The sequence below is a fragment of the Scyliorhinus torazame genome, chromosome 17 (genome assembly GCF_047496885.1).
Source record: "Scyliorhinus torazame isolate Kashiwa2021f chromosome 17, sScyTor2.1, whole genome shotgun sequence".
In the NCBI taxonomy this organism is placed as follows: domain Eukaryota; kingdom Metazoa; phylum Chordata; class Chondrichthyes; order Carcharhiniformes; family Scyliorhinidae; genus Scyliorhinus; species Scyliorhinus torazame.
The window spans coordinates 136932201-136951883 of NC_092723.1; the positions used below are offsets into that span (position 1 = coordinate 136932201).

At 45.6% G+C, this 19683-nt stretch overlaps 2 protein-coding genes across 6 annotated transcripts in view; one reads left to right on the forward strand and one right to left on the reverse strand.

Moving 5' to 3' along the window:
* The window catches only part of LOC140394177 (rho GTPase-activating protein 44-like), an 86675-nt gene extending 85019 nt beyond the window's left edge, over positions 1-1656 (reverse strand). The window contains exon 1 of one of the 2 annotated variants that reach the window (XM_072481128.1): positions 1272-1656. In XM_072481128.1, the coding sequence (XP_072337229.1) occupies positions 1272-1324 (53 nt within the window). In that variant the 5' untranslated portion in view covers positions 1325-1656. Of the gene's footprint in view, positions 1-1065; positions 1156-1271 lie in introns of those variants that run through there. The other variant, XM_072481129.1, reaches the window with a different exon arrangement.
* A 5916-nt stretch (positions 1657-7572) lies between these two features.
* The window catches only part of LOC140394176 (leucine carboxyl methyltransferase 1-like), a 56142-nt gene continuing 44031 nt past the window's right edge, over positions 7573-19683 (forward strand). Inside the window, exons 1-3 of one of the 4 annotated variants that reach the window (XM_072481125.1) lie at positions 7573-7648; positions 8212-8312; positions 10739-10830. In XM_072481125.1, coding sequence (XP_072337226.1) covers positions 8224-8312; positions 10739-10830 — 181 coding nt within the window. In that variant the 5' untranslated portion in view covers positions 7573-7648; positions 8212-8223. Of the gene's footprint in view, positions 7817-8211; positions 8313-10738; positions 10831-19683 lie in introns of all 4 variants that reach the window. The other 3 variants (XM_072481124.1, XM_072481126.1, XM_072481127.1) reach the window with 3 other exon arrangements.

Consider the following 19683-nt stretch of genomic DNA (forward strand, 5'->3'; position numbering starts at 1 on the left):
TTTTGTTGAGAAATTCCAGCTCAATCTTATATTAGAATGAAATTCACCTCAAGTTAACTGAAAGGAATCGGATTTCTTTGTAGATCGCTTACACTCAAATGTTACCGAAACCGTGCAAAATCAATAATGACATGGGGCGAGTCATGAGTTGTTTGGGTAACCCTGTCTCAGACTTAACAAACAGGAAGGTCTCAGACTGAACAAACAGGAAGGTACCCAACTCTGGCTGGGTTCCTATAAAGGAGTCAGAATCCAGGACCAGACACACTCAGAGTCTGGAGCTGAGAGCGGGCTGCGGTCAAAAGGGATATGGCCTGCTGTTTAGGGCGCGGACGACACGCGAGAGGTCCGTGTATCATTGCTTCCACCCGAGGCGAGTCAGCGCTTTACGAGTCACAACGGTGCGTGTCGGAAGTTTAATTCCAAAGTCCCAACATTTCAGCATCCGAATAATGGAAACAAACCACTCCCTCAAAAAGTGCACCACAACATGTGAGCCACTAGATACAAACCCAACCCCGCAGTCACTTCCTGCAAAATTGTTTTGTGATGCTGCCCAACTCAGTGTCGGCCTCACTTTGTACACCTCCAGCATCCGAGACTCTCAGCAATGTGCGCCCATTAACACTGGAGACAGTTTTAATTAGCAGACATGCATAATCACCTCAACGAAAAGACAACAGGGCTGAGCTACACGAGTGGCAAACCAGTTACTTTACTTAATAGCAGGATTTGCATTAAAAGTTACCATTTGATCTGCCGCCACCCTACTGCTTTACATAAAGCCACAGCATAATATATGGAAAACGCGAAAGCAGATAAGCATCATCCTTTAAATCCAAAGTCTGCCGAGGCCCTGCGCCCCCACCCTCCGGAAGGGAACTTCGAGCTGAGATAAGAATCAAAACCGATGCACGAAGCCACCTGGGTGCGACCACAAAAACTCCAGAGAGTAGAATCCAATCGAACCTTCACCGACCCTCCGAAAGAGAGCTCTACCTAGGCCCACTTACCCCGCCCTTTTCCCCGTAACTCCGCACATTGATCACGGCCAATCCACCTAACCTGCACATCTTTGGATTCCAGCCGGCACCTTCCCAAGAAAACGCAGAGATCAACGAAACAAAGCAGCTGAAACTTGTCGATGAGTTCCTCCCCCCTAAAACCAGACAGAAGATTTCACCTCCACCAGCACCACACCCACCCAACTTTCCAGCGCACCCCCAAAACTTGCTCCGTCCTCTTGTGAGGAGTTCCGGGACGGTACTTGCCTGCCGACAGTCTGGTTGGCGAGCTGTCGCATCCGATTAAACTGCTTCTTCATTGTTCCTTCTGGTTGGTTGGTTCCTTTTAAGTTTATTCTTAAAAGTGATTTATTTTAGTGAGCTTGTGTCCAGGCCGCTCTGCACATCATGGTTTGTGGGGCTGCCTTATCAGTCCCGCGGATACCCGGGCGCTCGCCAGCAACTCAATCCGGAGATTCCCACTCAGCCTCTGCCCATCCGCCGAATAACTTTGAACGTCTGCCGCCTCTTCACTGTGACCCTCAGCGGCTTTTCTCTCGTTCTCTCCGATGCACGAAACTGAACTTCCCCCACTCGCTCACAGTAAAGAGACAACGCCACCCGACTGAGGGCCAGCCGGAAGTTCCTCTCCCGCCCACTTCCGTTACCAGGGGGGCGGGTAAACAACAACAACAAAGCTGGGCAGGAGGAGGGCACATTCACTTTAACATCAAAGTCTTGAGATTAAAATCCTTAGTCTGTCCATATTTTGCCAGAGTTAAGAGAACATCCATAGTTGTCAACATTTTCACAACAGTGTGCAGAATGGAGACGTTCAGGTAATGTTCCGTATGTGTGTAAATACATATATGTTTTTCATCTTCTAAAAATACTATTTTTTCAAAAATAAAGTGAAATCTGTACTCGTGACAAGGAGTGTAATTATGGATGATTAGTAAGAGTGAAAATCGAAAGAATAACTAAGGGTGTGTCCATTCCACAAGCAGAATGACATAATTTGTACTTCTGACTAATCAAATGCTGCAATTGCCTGAGTTTTAAAAAAAATTCCTCATCGTTTTTTGAGCATTCCTTCTCTCTCAGCTACATGTCAATTTGTTTATTAATATAGCCAGAAACAACCATCTCCAGCCATCCAATTAGTTCTAAAGGTCAGAGACGTTCTGCCATTTCATCATTGATATACTTCAATACACCATCCTGACTTGAAAATGTATCACCATTCCTTTACTGTCTCTGGATCAAAATATTGGTACTCCCTTCCTAATGGCATTGTGAGTATACCTATATCGCATGGACTGCAGCGGTTCAAGAAGTAATCTCACCACTATCTTAAGGGCAATTCGGAATGGACAATAAGTACTGGCCGAGCCAGTGATGGCCACATCCCATGAACAAATAAAAACATTTTGCCTGTCAGAAATCGTTTTGTGTAACATTTGAACATCACTCCGTGATCCAGCGTATCTAGTCCCTTGAAGACGTTAAATGTAACAACAAGAACACCTTTCTTCCTGTGTAAACATCTACATTATTTTTAGATTTTCCTCATAGCATTGTTGCCTACTCTGATTTTATCAACTCTGTTGCACTTCTTTGTACTTCCTCCAAGGCCAGAATATCTCATGAAGTACAGTGCTTTGAACCAAGTGCATTATCAAGACGGAGATAAACCAGTGCAAGTGTCACAGTTTAGGTGTCATCTTGGTTTGTGGTGGCATTCTCAAGTTAAGTCAGAAAGAGGCAGCACAGTGGCACAGTGGTTAGTACTGCTGCCTCACAATGCCTGGGATCCTGGTTCAATTCTGGCCTTGGTTGACTGTCTGTGTGTAGTTTACACATTCTCCCCGTGTCTGCGTGGGTTTTATCTGGGTGCTCTGGTTTCTTCCCACAGTCTAAAGATTTAGGTTAGGTGGATTGGCCACGCTAAATTTCCCATTTGTGTCCAAAGGTTAGGTGGGGTTACGGGGTTATGGGAATAGGGTGGGATAGTAGGCCTAGTGCTCTTTCGGAGGGTCAGTGCAGACCCAATGGATCAAATAGCCAACTTCTGCACTGTAGGGATTCTGTGATATGAAGGTTGTGAGTCCAAGCCCTAATTCTGGGAATTGAGCATATTGATTGTTCTGTGTACAACTTCATGCCTCATGCTGAAAATGCCTTCTTTCAAATCAAATATTAAACCAAGATTCCATCTGTCTATTGAGATGAATATAAATATCCATTGACACTTTTTTTCAAAAAAAGCCCAGGAATTCTGGTAAAGACTTACACAAATGGCCAATTTCCATTCTTCAACCAAAAACAAAACTGCATTGTCATTCACCTCATTGCTGCTTTTAGGATTTATTGGGCATATTTCAGCTGTCATGTTTGGTTCATATCAAAAACATATGAAAAATAACTTATTATTATATGTGAAGCACTTTGAGATACTCAGAGGACACGGAAGGGAAATCCCCTTCCTCCCTGGAACTTGTGCTCTATCCATTGTGCTATACATCCAAAGAGACTGATTGGCCTGCTGTATTCCTTGGTGATGAAAAATTGTTGAGGAGAGTAGGGTAAGTCTACGTGAAAGGGACAGGTCTTCACCAAATGAATCAGCCTCCACTACTCAAACCCTGCATCCACAGTAACCATGAGCAGCTGAATTACCCCATCCTTCAACCTCAAAAAGTAAAATCAGCAGATATTTAAATTTTCCCCGCTATAGCAGCACTCACAATAGAAATCAAATAGAGATCACCATGCAAGTGACAGAGCACTATATTTTACCCTATGGGGATGTAGCATTTTTCTATACTGCAGATCCCCTCACTTCAATTCCCAACATTAGCACCTGTATTAAAATATTTGAAGCTCACAACGTACAAACTAAACCACATATAACACAGGAACCATGCCAGTCGTCACCCAGTGTCTTCTAACCATTATAAGCATTCTATTTCAAAGGGTTCTGAGCATGTTTCACATACCTCAGCGTCAATATAATCCATGTGCACCAAAAGCTCAACAAAGTCCAATTTTCAGGATTATTTTCTATGACTTGCTGTCCCTGCAATGAATGTAGGAATGTTGGTATGTGCAGATCTATGTCTTAATATTTAGCAAATGGAAATTTTTACAAACTTTTTTGACCATTTTTAAGCATGTAGAAAAATGGAAACCATCAAATAAATATTCATAAAAATTGTAATGCCAAAGGACTTATCATTGATCAATATGTTAAAATTTGACAGTTGCCTTTCCTGCCATCTAATGGTACTAAGTGGCATCACATAGAGTTAAAAAAGTTCAGAGTACAAGCATCCCCAACTCTATCAAAACAGTTTCACCTATATGGGGGGTGCCTGATCGACCAATGAAAATTACTAATTGTTGCCTGTGCTTGGTAGTGTAAGTAACATGAACACTGATTCATAACCAGCCAAGCGAAAGAAACAATAGATTTTCTGAAGCAAAGCTGTAGAATTAGAATATGAGTCACATGCCCAAAGAGTGTGTTTTAGAGCCACTCTTGTTTCAGGCATTTATAAATGACCTCGATATGCAATCTCAGTCATTCCTGTACAATTTGGAAATAACACCAAGGGGTTGGTGGTGGGACAATGAATTTAGAGGAATAATTTGAGATCCCTGTCCTGTCCTACTTGTATCTACTACTACCAGGTGATTTGTTGTCATGTGTGTCACAATTGTCTGACTTGCACATCCACTGGAGCTCATATGCAACCGCTCTGTGACGTTGTCATCCAACTACTCCTAGATTAACCCCTCTTTCTGCTGCTCTCTTCTTTGCCCTCGAAAAGAGATCTCTTCAGCTTTTCAGCTTAGATCAAATAGTCAAAATACTGACATCTTTTTTCTGGATATCACCTTTCAGAGCTTTTTTGCTTTTGCGATTTCAAGCACCTCTTCCCGTAACAGCCTCCCCGAACAGGCGCCGGAATGTGGCGACTAGGGGCTTTTCACAGTAACTTCATTGAAGCCTACTTCTGACAATAAGCGATTTTCATTTCATTTTTCATCTTATGGTCAGCATATTAATTTTAAGCAAACTTTGAGCATTTACATTTCAATGACCTTTATTTTCTCCCACAGATCTTTATTTATTGTCTGGGTTGCTGAGGCATATAGGAAGGTGACCTGATAGGATCAGGTCTTTCCTTGTTTCAAACTTCAGTTTTCTGGTTTGTAACACATCCTGCATCATCATGAAATTACTTCTGGCTATCTCTATCCTTCAGCATTGCATCTACCATCTTATTATTTGTCCTAATTCGGCAGACTTATCTATTTGTTCCAGTGTGACACCATCAACTTAAATCCTCATTCTTCCAATGTATTCCTTCTGAAAATCATTGTTTTTATCTTTTTGGAGTGCAGACTCAATCCATATTCTATCCACAATATTTTCTGATCCTGTAAGTAGAACATCAGCATACCTCCAATTTTTTGTTGGGACATGGCTGTCACTGGCAAGGCTACCAACTGTTGCCCATCCCTAATTGTCCTTGAGGAGAGAGGCTTGCAAGGCCATTTCAGACGGAAATTAAGTGACAACCACGTTGCTGTGGTTCCGGAATCACATGTAGGCCAGACCAGGTAAGGATGACAGATTTCCTTCCATAAAGGGCATTCGTGAATCAGATTTTTAATGAAAATTGGTGATAGTTTCATGGGTTACCATTTATATTGTAGATTTAATTTATTTATGTCATGGTGGAATTTGAACCCATGTTTCCAGATCATTAACCTCAGTCTCTCGATTATTAGTCCAATGGCATTACCACTATGCTACCATGTACCCCTGAAAGTACATCTGATTCTCTGAATATTTATTCTGTGTACAGATTGAATAATTTTGGACAGTGGACAGCATTGTCGTACTCTCCTCATTCTTCCTACCAAAATGTGTCATTTCATTTCCTCTGCCATGTATCACCCATGGCGTCAGCCTGTCTGTCCTCTTGATGTTCATCACTAGCCTCTTCACAGTTCACAACATTTCCAAGTACCATCAGAAATGTTGAAATGGTGGTCTGCGCATTCACGTCTGTTATTTATATGGATCAAGAGAAGCAGTGCTCCTGATAACAATCTTTGAGTCTCATCAGCCCTCTATTAGGTTAAACTGTCTGGCCTGTACTTGCTGGGCTTGTCCTTATACTCTCTTTTGAACAAGGGTGCATCATTTGCAATTCTCCAGTCCTCTGGCACCATTCCTGTTTCTAAGGATTCAAAGTTTCTGGCCAGGACCTCCAATTCGCCTTACTTCTCGGATTCATCTAATTTAGCCCTGGTGACTTATCAACTTTAAGTAATACCTCCTCTTTATCAATTTCTATCCCATCCAGTATCTCAACTACTTCCTCTTTCACTATGACTTTGGCATCACCTTTTTCCTTGGTCGAGACAAATGTGAATATGATTTTGTACCTCAACTATGTCCTCTGCCTCCATGTGTAAATCTCATTTTTTGATCCCAAATTGGCCCCACTTCTCCTTTCACTACCCTTTTACTATTTATATGCATTTTGGCTGGGTGACAGTCTCTTGTCAGATCCTTTCTTTACTTCTCTTATTTCTTTTACCACTTCCCCTCGGAACTCAGCGAACAGCATGGTTCTCAGCTTATAAACCTGACATGTCATACATGATAGTGGGATGGGGGGCAGGGGTGCAGTTGAGCGTGGATCTGATTAGCAGCATGGGGCATGCTTAATGCCTGTCCCATCGGAACAGGAAATAGTAGGAGTGGATCACATTGCTGAGCCTGCTCCACTATTCAATATGATCATGCTGAACTTCGGCTTCAACTCCACTTTCATGCCATCTCCCCACATTCTTTGATTCCCTGAGACACCAACAATCTAACTGACCTAACTATAGAATCCCCTATCACTATTGCTTAAGGACCTTAACTCAAACTGAGCTAAAGGAGAGATCACAAGCTGAAGGGTTGGTCAAAGAAATGGATTTTAAGGAAGGTTTTAAAGGGGGAGAGAGGTGCTGAGGCTGAACCTTCCAGAACATGAGGCCTAGAAAGCAGAAGACACAGCAGTAAATGATGAGGTGGGAACGTAGAGGAGAGCAGAAGATTGCAGAATTCTGGGGAAAATTATGTTGGGGGAGGTTATGGAGATAGAATGAAGGATATTTATATAGCGCCTTTTAAGACTTTAGTACGTCCTACTTAGTTGTAGCTTCTGTTATGGTGTGGGGGTGGGGGGCCATGAAGTTTACAATTGTCCCATCGGCGAAGCTATGCAGCCAAGTGTGATGCATATCACGTATAAGTCCCAAATTCCCAGTGACATTATGAACTCGGGACCGGCTAGTGTAAATTTCTTCCAAAGGACGTACACCGCTATCGCACGTCATGTTTTCTAAATTAATCCCGGAAGCGCGTCCCTTCTTCCTGAATAGCAGCTGCTCTTCCGGTCTTCTGGTCGACAACCAATCAATGCGGCGCGAGCCGGCCAATGAACTGCTCCTATCATTTGGCTGCGAGAGCCAATCGGGAGCCGTATTGTTGCATTGTCAGAGGTAACAGCGTTACGTAGCCGGAACTCGGTGTTGTTTTCCCATGTTACCAGCAAAGGTTCAAGGAAAGGAACGTAAGGGTCCCCGCGCGGAGTGTCTCAGCATTCGGGGTTCGCTCCTGCTTGCCCTGATATACATCTTTCGGTGCACTTTGCTGGCGATCCTCGGGCACATATCACGAATTGAGTTTTAAGCTCCTCACACAGCACTGTCTAACCTCAGAATAATTTGTCTTATGTTATGTTAGTAATATAACAGTGCAGTTTCATTAACTTGATCTAGAATCGTTTGCAATCTCAGTTTAATAGCAGAAATGTAAACTTTAGGACAACTAATTTCTAAATGTACATATTTATAAACTCTCTTTGTGTCAAAGCAATCTTTTAAAAATAATTCTTGAGTGATTTGAAGAAACTGCATTTTGATGATTGTAGGGAATGCAGCCTTTATATTTTTTTAAATCTAGGAAAACAGAAATGATAAATGTACAGATTAAATGCTGTCAATTCAGAGAGTTAAAGTAATTACCTGATACTGTACTCAATGTTTTTGGTTTTCGGGAAGTTGGGGATGAGTTCGTAGAAGGTTGACAATCTTCTCAAAATCAATACCGGTATAATACTTTCTACCCCCATAGTGTGAGAATATAATGGCTGCCAACCATTCTTTCACTGGCTCCGATGACACAGCAGATGAAGCAGTCCGCTCCACATGTGATGATGCAACAGTTTGTAAAAGGTAGGAATTGCAGATGGAGCTTTGGGACAGGTTGCGTCTGTAAACTGACATGGGTGTGATAATGTGTGTGATGCTTGTTGCAGGAAATAGTTCATATGATGTCCATAGTGAGCATTTTTTATTCATTCATTTATTTTGGCATCAGTTGCTCGGCCTCTCCCTAACTACCCTTGCAAAGGTATGAAACTGCTGTAGTCCTTGTACTGTTGGTGCATCTACAGTAATTATGAAGGGTGTTCCAGGATTTTGATGAAACAACAATGAAGGAATAACAATTATAATTCCTTGATGGTGTGTGATTTCATAGAATCCTTACAGTGCAAGGAGGTCATTCAGGCCATCAAATTTGCACCGACCCTCTGAATGAGCCTCCACACCTAAGCCCATCCCTGTAACCTCACCTAATGTGAATATCCCTGGATGCTAAGGGGCAATTTTATTATGCCAATCCACCTAACCTGCATATTTTGACTGGGAGAAAACCAGGGTACCCGGAGGAAAGCCACACAGACACTGGAAGATAGTGCAAACTCCTGTCACCCAAGGCCGGAATTAAATCTGGGTTCCTGGAGCTGTGAGGCCGCAGTGCTAACCGCTACCACCGTGTTGCCCATTTGACCTGATTTGTAGGGGAACTTGCAGTTAGTGGTGTTCCCATATGCCTGCTTCCCTTGTTCTCCTAGGTGGTAGGGGTCATGAATTTGGAAGTTGTCATCGAAGGAGGCTTAGCAATTTGCTGCAGAGCATCATGTAGATGGTATACACTGCTATCGATGTGTGCCGGTGGTAGAGGGAGTGAATGTGTAAAAAGACAGGTGAAGTGCCACTCGAGCAGGCTGCTTGTCCTGAATGGTGTTCAGTTTGAATGTTGAAGCTGCACTCATTCAGGAAAGTGGGAGTATTCTATCACACTTTGATGCTTTGTAGATGGTCAGGCTTTGGTGATGCAGGAGATGAGTTTATTTGTCACAGAATTCCAACCACTGACATATTCTTGCAGCCACAGCATTTATATGGCTGATCCAAATTAGTTCTAGTCAATGGTACCATCTGGGATGTTGATAGCGGAGGATTTTGTGTTGATAATGCCATTGAATGTCAAAGAAGATGGTTAGACTGTTTCTTATTGGAGATGGTTATTGCACAGCACTTATGGCATAAATGTTACTTATCAACCCAAGCCTGAATGTTGTCCAGTCTTGCCGCATGTGGTTGGACTTACTGGAGTTACAAATGGTACTAAACATTCCACAAACAATCCCCACATACGATCTTAAGATGGAGAGAAAACCTAGGATGAAGCAGCTGAAGATGGTTGGCTTCGGACTTTGACCTGAGAATGTCCTACCATGATGATTTGGAGCGCAGTTTATTGATCACAACAACCACCATGACAACAACCACCATGATCTTCCTTGGTGCTTGGTATGAATCCAGTCATTGGAGAATCTTTCCCCTGATTCCCATTGACTTTAATTTTGTTGACTCTTTGATGGCACACTTATCAAACACTGCCTTGATATCAAGGGTCATCACCTTTCTAATTCACCTCTGGTTCATATTTGAGCCCATGCAGTAGTGGGGTCAGCAGCTGAGTGATTCTAACCTAAATTGACCATGGGTAAGTGCTGTCTGACAAAACTATCCATGATCTCTTCCACCACTCGTGTTGAATGAGAATAGACTGGTGGGTGATAATTGACCAGATTGAATTTGTCCTGCCTTTTGGAGACAAGACCGACCTGGACAATTATCCACATTGTCACATGGATGCCAGTGCTGTAGCTCTACTGGAACAACCTGGCTTGGCTTGTTCTGAGGCGCAAGCCTCTGGAATGTTGTCAGAGCCCAAAGCTTTTGTTGTGTCCAGTGTGTTCAGCCACCTTTTGATATCCCATGGAGTGAATCAATTTGGCTGGAGACAGGCATCTGGGAACCTCAGAAGGAGGCATGATGGATCATCCTTGTGGTGCTACTGGCTGAAGATGGTTACAGGTGCTTCAAACTTGCTTTTTGTGCTGACCCACTAGGCTACACCAACTTTTGAGGTTGGGCATTTCAAAAGATAAGGATCTGCAAATGTACATCTGACATGTTATAAAGTCTCTAGCACAGCAATCCATGATCGTTGGGTGATATGGTAGATGAGCCTGGCCATTTGAGGATTTCTATCCAGAACGTAATACTTTTTAACACCCAAAATCTTTGTTACATTGAACACGGTTTAGAGATGGCTTTATTAAAATTTAAAGACAAGCAATTTTCGCAAGAAGTGCAATCGTTCTGCTTATCTTGGAACCTAAATAAACAATTTGCTCAATTGTTGTTGCAGTCTGTTAACACTGCAGTAGCAGAATCAGCAAGACAGGCCAAATTACTGTCAGTTTAACTCCAGTTTCTCATTGATTATCTCTTCTGTTTCACAGGTTTGCAGTGAGTATGAACTATTGGAAGGACCCATACATACAGTATTTTATAAAACAGCCAAATGAAAGGAAAGCTCCTGAAATCAACAGAGGTAATTCCCTGCATCTTTGCTGCAGTTTGCTTTCTCCTTCCATTCTTCATTTCTTCTCCTCTTTTCTAATATCTTTCCCATCTCTTTTTGCTGAAGACCATTTCCCTGGGTACAGGGTTTTTTCAATATCATAAGCGGCTGTTTTTATGTGTGAGCCCAGACAATAAATGCCTGTCTATTCAACTGTGAACAGCATCATAGCCTATTCCGTCCTCATCAATGTGCACACATTTGTCAGTAGTTACTGCTGTGATCAGGATTGAAAAACCTGGTAGATTTTTGTATTCTTACCCAGAAGTGTTGAGGCCAAATATAGGGCTAGAACTTCCGTGGAGTGTCAATCACTGTCTGATTGCCGATCTGTCCCTATGTACTCGCCCTAAAATGCAGCTGCAATTTCTCGCCCAACCTTCCAACTCCGGTCAGGTGAGAAAAGTGCAGTGCAGCAGGTTCTCAAGGCCTTGTGTCAATGCAGCTGTGACAAGGTAAGAAAGTCATGCTCCCTTTTTAAGGCACTAGCTGCTGTAAAGCAGGTAGGTTTAAATGTCCAGCCACTTTGAGAAGCCAGGGCGAAGGTCAGTGGGTAGGATTGGGAGTGGGGGATGGTCAGTATCTGTGGAGTGGGTAGTCTGGGAGGGGCAGTCGTGGGGGAAGTGGGTGGGGGGGTGGGCGGAGTCCCTTTGTGGGTTGTGGGATGGGGCGCATGGGGTGATGCCATTTGGTAGTCAGTGGTATAGTTACCTAGGAGTTTGTACATTTGTACACTTCAAATAACAATAGCTAAACGCCCTTTTGTCAAACTGTTTTTTCAGAGTAATACTTTAATTAATACTTTAAATACTTTAATAGCTTACAGAGTAATCTGTTGAGAGTCGGGCTGAAAACCTGGATAATTACGTCACAAAGTGGCAAAATAATAGATGTGTCTCATGCATGTATCACAACACAAGTGTGCTTTCAGCACACTGATGATTTTGGCTAAATTCTTTTATACTTTGCTATTATCCCTCTAATTACTATTTCCAATTGTCTCTGCTCATTTCCTGAAGATGTTGAGTCCTTGTGTGGATACAGTTCCATGGGTGTGCCTAAACAACAAGTGTCAGCAGATTAAAGTGTCACAAGGCAGCCCTCCACCTTGCCCTCATGTTATAACCTGCGAGATTATTATTGGCTGGGGGACTAATGGCAATATATTTTAGTTTATTTATTTAAAAAAATATATTTTATTGAAACATTTGTAATTTTCACAGTTTGACACATTCACATTTCTTAAACAACCGTGCGGGCCGACACACGCAAAACAGTAAACACCGTCCTCTACTACCCCCGCCCTATCCCCTAATTACCCGTATACTAAGTTCCCTGTCCTTATCGAACATTGCCATGCCTCCTGTTTTCCTCCCCAAACCCCCCCTTTTCCTCTCCCCCCTTTACTGCTGATGTTCAATTTTCCTTGAAGAAATCGAGGAACGGATGCCATCGCCGGGCGAACCCCTGAATTGATCCTCTCAAAGCGAACTTGATTTTTTTTCCAGACTGAGAAACCCTGCCATATCACTGACCCACACTCCCTACTTCGGGGGCTCCGACTCCCTCCATCAAAATCCATCTCCGGGCCACCAGGGAGGAGAAGGTCAGGACATCAGCCTCCCTTTTCCCCCACCCCCCCTTGGCCCCCGGATCTTCCGATACCCCAAATATTGCCAGTTCTGGTCTCGGAGTTGCCCTCCATTCCAGGATTTCTGACATAACATCCACAAATCTCTGCCAGAATCCCCATAATTTCGGACATGCCCAAAACATATGTACATGGTTTGCCGGGCTACTGCCACACCGCCCACATATCCTCCACCTCCTCAAAGAACCTGCTCATACGGGCTACTGTCATGTAGGCCCTGTGGACCACCTTGAACTGGATCAAGCTAAGTCTGGCACACAACAAGGATGAATTGACTCTCTTCAAGGCTTTTTCCCCACAGTTCAATTTCCAACTCTCTTCCCAGCTTCTCTTCACCTCCCTGGTAGGGGCCCCTTCCCACTCCATCAACTCCTTGTATATCTCCAAACCCCCCCCCCCCCCTCTCCAACCCCTGTTTTTGACATCACCTTATCCTGTCGTCCCCTCAGGGGGAGGCACGGAAAGCTTGGAACCTGCCTCCGTACAAAGCCCACAACTGAAGGTACCGAAACCCATTCCCACCCGGCAGCTCGAACTCCTCCTCTAGTGCCTCCAAGGTCGGAAAGCCCTCCTGGATGAATAGGTCCCCAAATCTCTCAATCCCTGCCTGCTGCCATCTCTTAAAGCCCCCATCCAGCCCCCCCGGGGCAAACCGGTGGTTGTCACAGATCGGTGACCAGACTGACGCCCCCTCCAGTCCCATGTGCTGCCTCCATTGCCCCTACACTCTTGGGGCTGCTACCACCACAGGGCTTGTAGAGTACTGAGCCGACGAGAACGGCAGAGGCGCCGTTAGTAAAGCCTCCAAACTTGTACCCTTGCAGGATACCGCTTCCACTCGCTCCCAAACCGATCCCTCCCCCACTACCCACTTCCTGACCATCGATATGTTGGCCGCCCCGTAATAGTTAATGAAGCTCAGGAGGGCCAAGCCCCCTTCTCCGTGACCCTGTTCCAGGAGTGTCTTCTTTAGTCTCGGGGGTTTTGTCCGCCCACACACAACCCGATATCGCCGCGTTCATTTTCCTGAAAAAAGCCTTTGGGACAAAAATCGGGAGACATTGAAAAAAGAAGAGCAGTCTCGGAAGGACTGTCATCTTTACCGCCTGGACCCTCCCTGCCAGCGCCAGCGGGAGCATGTTCCATCTGCAGAAGACCCTTTTCATTTAATCGACTGCTTTGCCCAGATTTAACTTGTGAAGCTGCCCCCAATCCTTACCCACTTGAATCCCCAGATGTTCAAAACTCCTCTCAACCACTTTAAAAGGTAACTCCTTCAGTCTCCTTTCCTGCCCCCGTGCCTGGATCACGAACATCTCGCTCTTTCCCATATTTCACTTGTAGCCTGAAAATCGCCCAAATTCTCCTCGTACCTCCATGATTTCGGCCACCCCTCCCCACTGGATCTGTGACATAGAGCAGCAAACCGTCCGCATAGAAAGAGACCCTGTGCTCCATCCACCACCCCCCCCCCCCCCCCCCCCCCCCCCCCCACTATCCCCTGCCAGACATGCAATGATCTAAGGGCCATTGCTAAGGGCCCTATGGCCAGGGCAAACAGTAATGGGGAGAACAGGCATCTCTACCTTGTCCCCCTACAGAGACCGAAGTATTCTGACCGGACTCGGTTGGTTGTTACATTTGCCACCGGTGCCTGATAGAACAGCCAGACCCAATCCAAAAATCCCTGCCCAAATCCAAACCTGCCTAAAATATCCCATAGGTACTCCCACTCCACTCAGTCGAAGGCCTTCTCCGCGTCCATGGTTAAGATCACCTCAACCTTGCACCCCTTGGCTGGCATCATTATAACATTAAGAAGCCGTCTAATATTAGATGTCAGGTGCCCTTCACAAATCCCGTCTGATACTCCCCGATTACCTCCGGGACACAATCCTCTATTCGGGTGGCCAAGATTTGGCAGCAGTTTAGCATCTACATTCAAAAGGGAAATTGGCCTACATGATCCACAGCTCTCCGGGTCCATGTCTCGCTTCAGGATGAGAGAAATTGATGCCTGTGATAGTGTTGGGGGAAGCACTTCCAGCTCCTTGGACTCATTAAAAACTCTAACCAGAAGCGGCCCCAGTAACGCAGAAAACGTTTTATAAAATTCCACTGGGAATCCGTCAGGTCCCGGGGCCTTACCCGATTGCATCGCCCCCAATCCATCGATCACCTCCCCAAGCCCAATTGGGCCTCCCAGGACTTCCACTAGCTCCTCATCTACCTTCGGGAGCTCGAGCCTCTCCAGGAATTGATTCATACCCTCCTCCCCGGCCAGGGGTTCCGACTCATATAGTCGACGATAGAATTCACGGAACATGTCATTAACCGCCCCCCAGGTCCATCACTACCTTCCACCTCATATCCTTTATTTTCTCTATTTGTCTCGCCACCTCCTGCTTCCTCAGCTGATGTGCCAGCATCCTGCTAGCTTTCTCCCCATATTCATATATTGCCCCTTTTACCCTCCTCGGCTGTCCCTCCACCTTAGCTGTGGACAGGAGCCCAAATTCCATTTGGAGTCTCTGACGCTCCTTCAGGAGCTCCTCATCCGGAGATTCCACATTTCTCCTGTCCACCTGTAAGATTTCTCCTACCAACCTGTCCAGCTCCGCCCGTTCTGTCTTCTCCCTATGGGCCCGAATCAAAATACATTCCCTTCTAATAACCGCCTTCCATGCCTCCCACACCACCCCAGCTGCGGTTTCTTCCGTGTCGTTGTTCTTTATTTACCCCCGAATGGCCTCCCTCACTCGCTCACAGACCTCGTTGTCCCCTAACAGCCCTACATCTAATCTCCACTGTGGGCGCTGGGACTTTCCTGTGCTTACCCGCAGGTCTATCCAAAGTGGCGCGTGGTCTGACACCACAATTGCTGAGTACTCGGTGTCCTCCACCCCCGCTAACAGTGTTTTATCCAGTACAAAGAAATCTATCCTGGAGTATACCTTGTGCACATGGGAGTAAAATGAATATTCCTTGCTCCTTGGCCTCCTGAATCTACACGGATCAACTCCTCCCATGCGCTCCATAAACCCCCGCAGTTCTTTCGCCATTGCTGATACTTTCCCTGACCTAGAACTCGACCGGTCCATTCTCGGATCCAGGACCGCGTTGAAGTCACACCCCCCATAACCAACCGGTATGAGTCAAGGTCCAGGATCTTTCCCAGCACCTTCCTAACAAACGCGACATCATCCCAGTTGGGGGCACATATATTTACCAACACCAATGCCATTCCCTCCAGTTTCCCGCTAACCATAATAAATCTACCTCCCGGGTCTGCCTCTATCTTCCCCAACTCAAATGCCACCCTTTTGTTAATCAGGATGGCCACCCACCTTGTTTTAAAGTCCAGTTCCGAATGGAATGCCTGTCCGACCCATCCCTTTTTCAGTCTAACCTGGTCTCCCAGCTTCAAGTGTGTCTCCTGTAACATGGCCATGTCTGCTTTTAGCTGTCTCAAGTGTGCGAAGACGCGGGCTCTTTTGACCGGCGCAATCAGTCAACGAACATTCCATGTAACTAGTTTGGTTGTAGGCTCTTGCCCCCTCCACTGTTGATCAGCCATGACCTTTCCTAGGCCAGCCCTTAGCCCATGCCCTGCACCTCCCCTGGCCTGCCCCTCTGCAGCCACTGCCATCTGGTCTCCATCTCCAATCGCCTAAAAGTCCCCTAGTTGTCAGCAGACCACTCCCACCCCCCCCCCACTCCATCACTCTTCAGCCCACCCCCCACTTTGCTTCTGTGAACTAGCCCTCCCAGCTAGCCTAGCAGCTCCAGCCCCCTGCGCCTAGTATCCTACCACCTGCTGGATTCCCTTACCAACACTCTTACCGCAAGTTCTCAAAACAATAACATCAAGGACGCCATGTGGCGCAGTGGATGGCAGTGGAACTGCAGCGCTGAGGACCCGGGTTTGAATCCCGGCCCTGGGTCACTATCCATGTGGAGTTTGCACATTCTCCCCGTGTCTGCGTGGGTTTCATCCCCACAACCCAAAGATGTGCAGATTAGGTGGATTGGCCACGCTAAATTGTCCCTTGATTGGAAAAAAATATAATTGGGTACCCTAAATTTAAAAAAAACCAATAACATCAAACACAGAAAGCAAACAAACAATCCTCCAAGGTCTGGGCGCAGAGGCCCATCCCTCCTCCCTTTACAACATCTTATCAGTCCCATCACCTTCAAACAGAGCCAAAAACATTGGAAGGAAAATCAAACAGGAGAAGAAAAGATTATGCATGCAGGAACTCGAACATCTTTTCTTTTTGTTCCCTAGAACATCGCAACTTGAAACCTTTTTACTGTATCTCGGTACATATAACAACGAATCAAAATCAAATCAATTAGAGACATCCTTCTTTTCCCGATCAATACAACTTCGGATACAGTGAAAGGCTGAGATTCTATAAATGCAAAGCAACACAAAACTTTTACCTCAGCCCACTACCATCTAGATTTTAAAGTCATTATGCCTCTACCAGACTATTGTCTTTCCTGAAGGCCGCCGCTTCTTCTGGCGAGTCAAAATACAGTTCCCAGTTCTCGTAGGTCACCCAAAGACGGGCCGGGTAGAGCAGTCCGAATTTTATGTCCTTCGCATACAGGGCCACCTTAATCTTATTAAAACTCGCCCTCCTCTTTGCAACTCGCCCTCCTCTTTGTGAGTTCTGCTCCCAAATCTTGATACACCCGAATCTCTGCCTCTTCCCACATGAACTGTTTTGTCTGCCTGGCCCACCTCATAATGTGTTCCTTGTCCAGGAACCGATGCAGCCTCACAACCATCGCCCTCGGGGGCTCACGATCCTGGGGCTTTCGCCTGGGCACCCTGTGACCCCGGTCCACCTCTAACGGCCTGTCAAACGCATCTTCCCCGAGCATCTCCCGCACATATGCACCGGCATCCGATCTCTCCTTTCCCTCCGGCAGTCCGACGATCCGGATATTCTGCCTGCGAGAACGATTCTCCAAGTCCCCCACCTTCTCCAACAACCATTTCTGCCGATCCTGTAAGATATTAATTTCCGATGCCATCACAGTGGACTGCTCCTCTTGTTCCGCCACCAGCTCCTGCAACTTTTGTATGGCTTGTCCCTGGGTCGTCACTTTCTCCTCCACCCGATCGACCACCTCCTTAATCGAGGCCACCGCCCGGGTCAGGTCCTCCGCACACTCCTTACGATGCCGGGCGAACTTCTCGTCCAAGGATTTAACCCACTGATCCTTCGCCATTGAGCTGGTGTGGTCGAACTTTGCTTCTCTGCCATTGCATCCACAAAACTCTGAACTTCACTCCCAACCAACTTTTGATTTCTCTTTTACAATTGTTTCTTGGGCGCAGCGCCATAAAATAGGGATCGCCTCCTTCTCCTCTCCCTTTTATCCACTTATGTTGCAAAATTCCCCACAGAAATCCAGCTTAAAAGCTGTTAAAAAACCACTAAGAGCGGGAGTTGCCAAACGTGCGACCGTTCACTCCATGGTCACCACCGGAAGTTTCTATATTTTAGTTTATTGACAACTCAATAATACAGCAACATGCAGAAACAGCATAGTCAAAAAAAAAAAGAACAGTAACATGCCAACAGCAGTTACAAGATACAAAAACCACCAGCACACACAACCACCTCCTGTCCTCAATGGCAGCCTCACATCAGCGGAAAGGTGCCCTACGAGCAGCACAGACTACCGGAAAAGGACACACCGATATAGGGCAGTGTGAGAGAGAGAGAGTGGGAAAACCTCTCCTCTCCCACGAAGGGGCCACAGTTCAATCCACCAGCCACAAAGCCGGTATACGGCCACTTCTCTCTCTTCCCCCGCCCTCCTATGGTGTCCCCACATCGGTGGAAAGGCACCCAAACGAGTAGCGCAGACCACCGGAAAAGGACACACTGATACAGGGCATGGCAGAAGGGAGAGGGAAGAGAAAATGCTGGAAAATCTCAGCAGGTCTGACAGCATCTGTAGGAGAGAAAAGAGCTAACGTTTCGAGTCCAGGTGACCCCTTGTCAAAGCTGACAGACAAAAAAAGTGGGAAATATTTATCCTGTGGAGTGAGAATGAAAGATGAGTCATAGCCACAGAAACCCAGGGAAACCAGGTGCTAATAGCCACAGAAACCAAGGGGAAAGTGTGCTAATGGCAGTCCCCAGAGAGAGCAAAAGGTGTGAGAGGCCAAACGGCAGAGAAACTAACATCAGATGTAGATGTGACCGATGTAGATGTGGGGGGAGAGAAAGGGGGAAGCAAAGGGGAGAAGGGTTAAGGCAAGGTGGAATCGATGGGGGGTGGGGGTGGGGGAGGGTTAATATATATTAAGAAAGAAAGAAATGGTAAAAGACAGTTAAAAAGAAATGGGATAAAAACAAATGGGTCGAGGTTGAGTAGAGCTGATCATTTGAAGTTGTTGAATTCGATGTTGAGACCGGAAGGCTGTAGCGTGCCTAACCGGAAGATGAGATGTTGTTCCTCCAGTTTGCGTTGAGCTTCACTGGAACATTGCAGCAGACCAAGGACAGACATGTGGACATGGGAGCAAGGTCTTGTGTTAAAATGGCAAGCAACGGGAAGGTCAGGGTCCTGAATATGCACAGACTGAAGGTGCTCAGCAAAGCGATCACCCAGTCTGGGTTTGGTGTCTCCGATATTGAGGAGGTTAACCAAAGACCCTGCACCCATACTTGAAAGCAAGAGCAAAGCAAAAATAAAATGCAAAAATACGAAGTGAAAAAATTTATGTCTGCAGGCCTATGATATCTATGATAGGTAGCTCAGTGGTCCTCATTTTTACTTTTGCTTCCTAAGGAATATGTCTGGCTTCAATACTGAAGGCATTTAACGTTAAGAATTCAACATGTGAGGAACCCTCATGCAATCCAATATGTTATTTTTTTTCAATTACTATATAGGCTACTTGAAACTAAGATATTTTAATTGTGTGGAAACAGAAAAGGGCTTCATATATTGTGTCATAGTAATTTTGAATTTTACTTTGTGTGTTTTGCTTTTAATTTCCAATCTTTTGCCATACCGTCCAAACTCGTGGAGACACCTTCTATACTGTCAGCATTATATGGTTGTATGGGCGACCTCTGATATCACACCCAGTGGCACTTTTGTGCACACCTAAATAGTGAGTGTCACCAACTACTTGG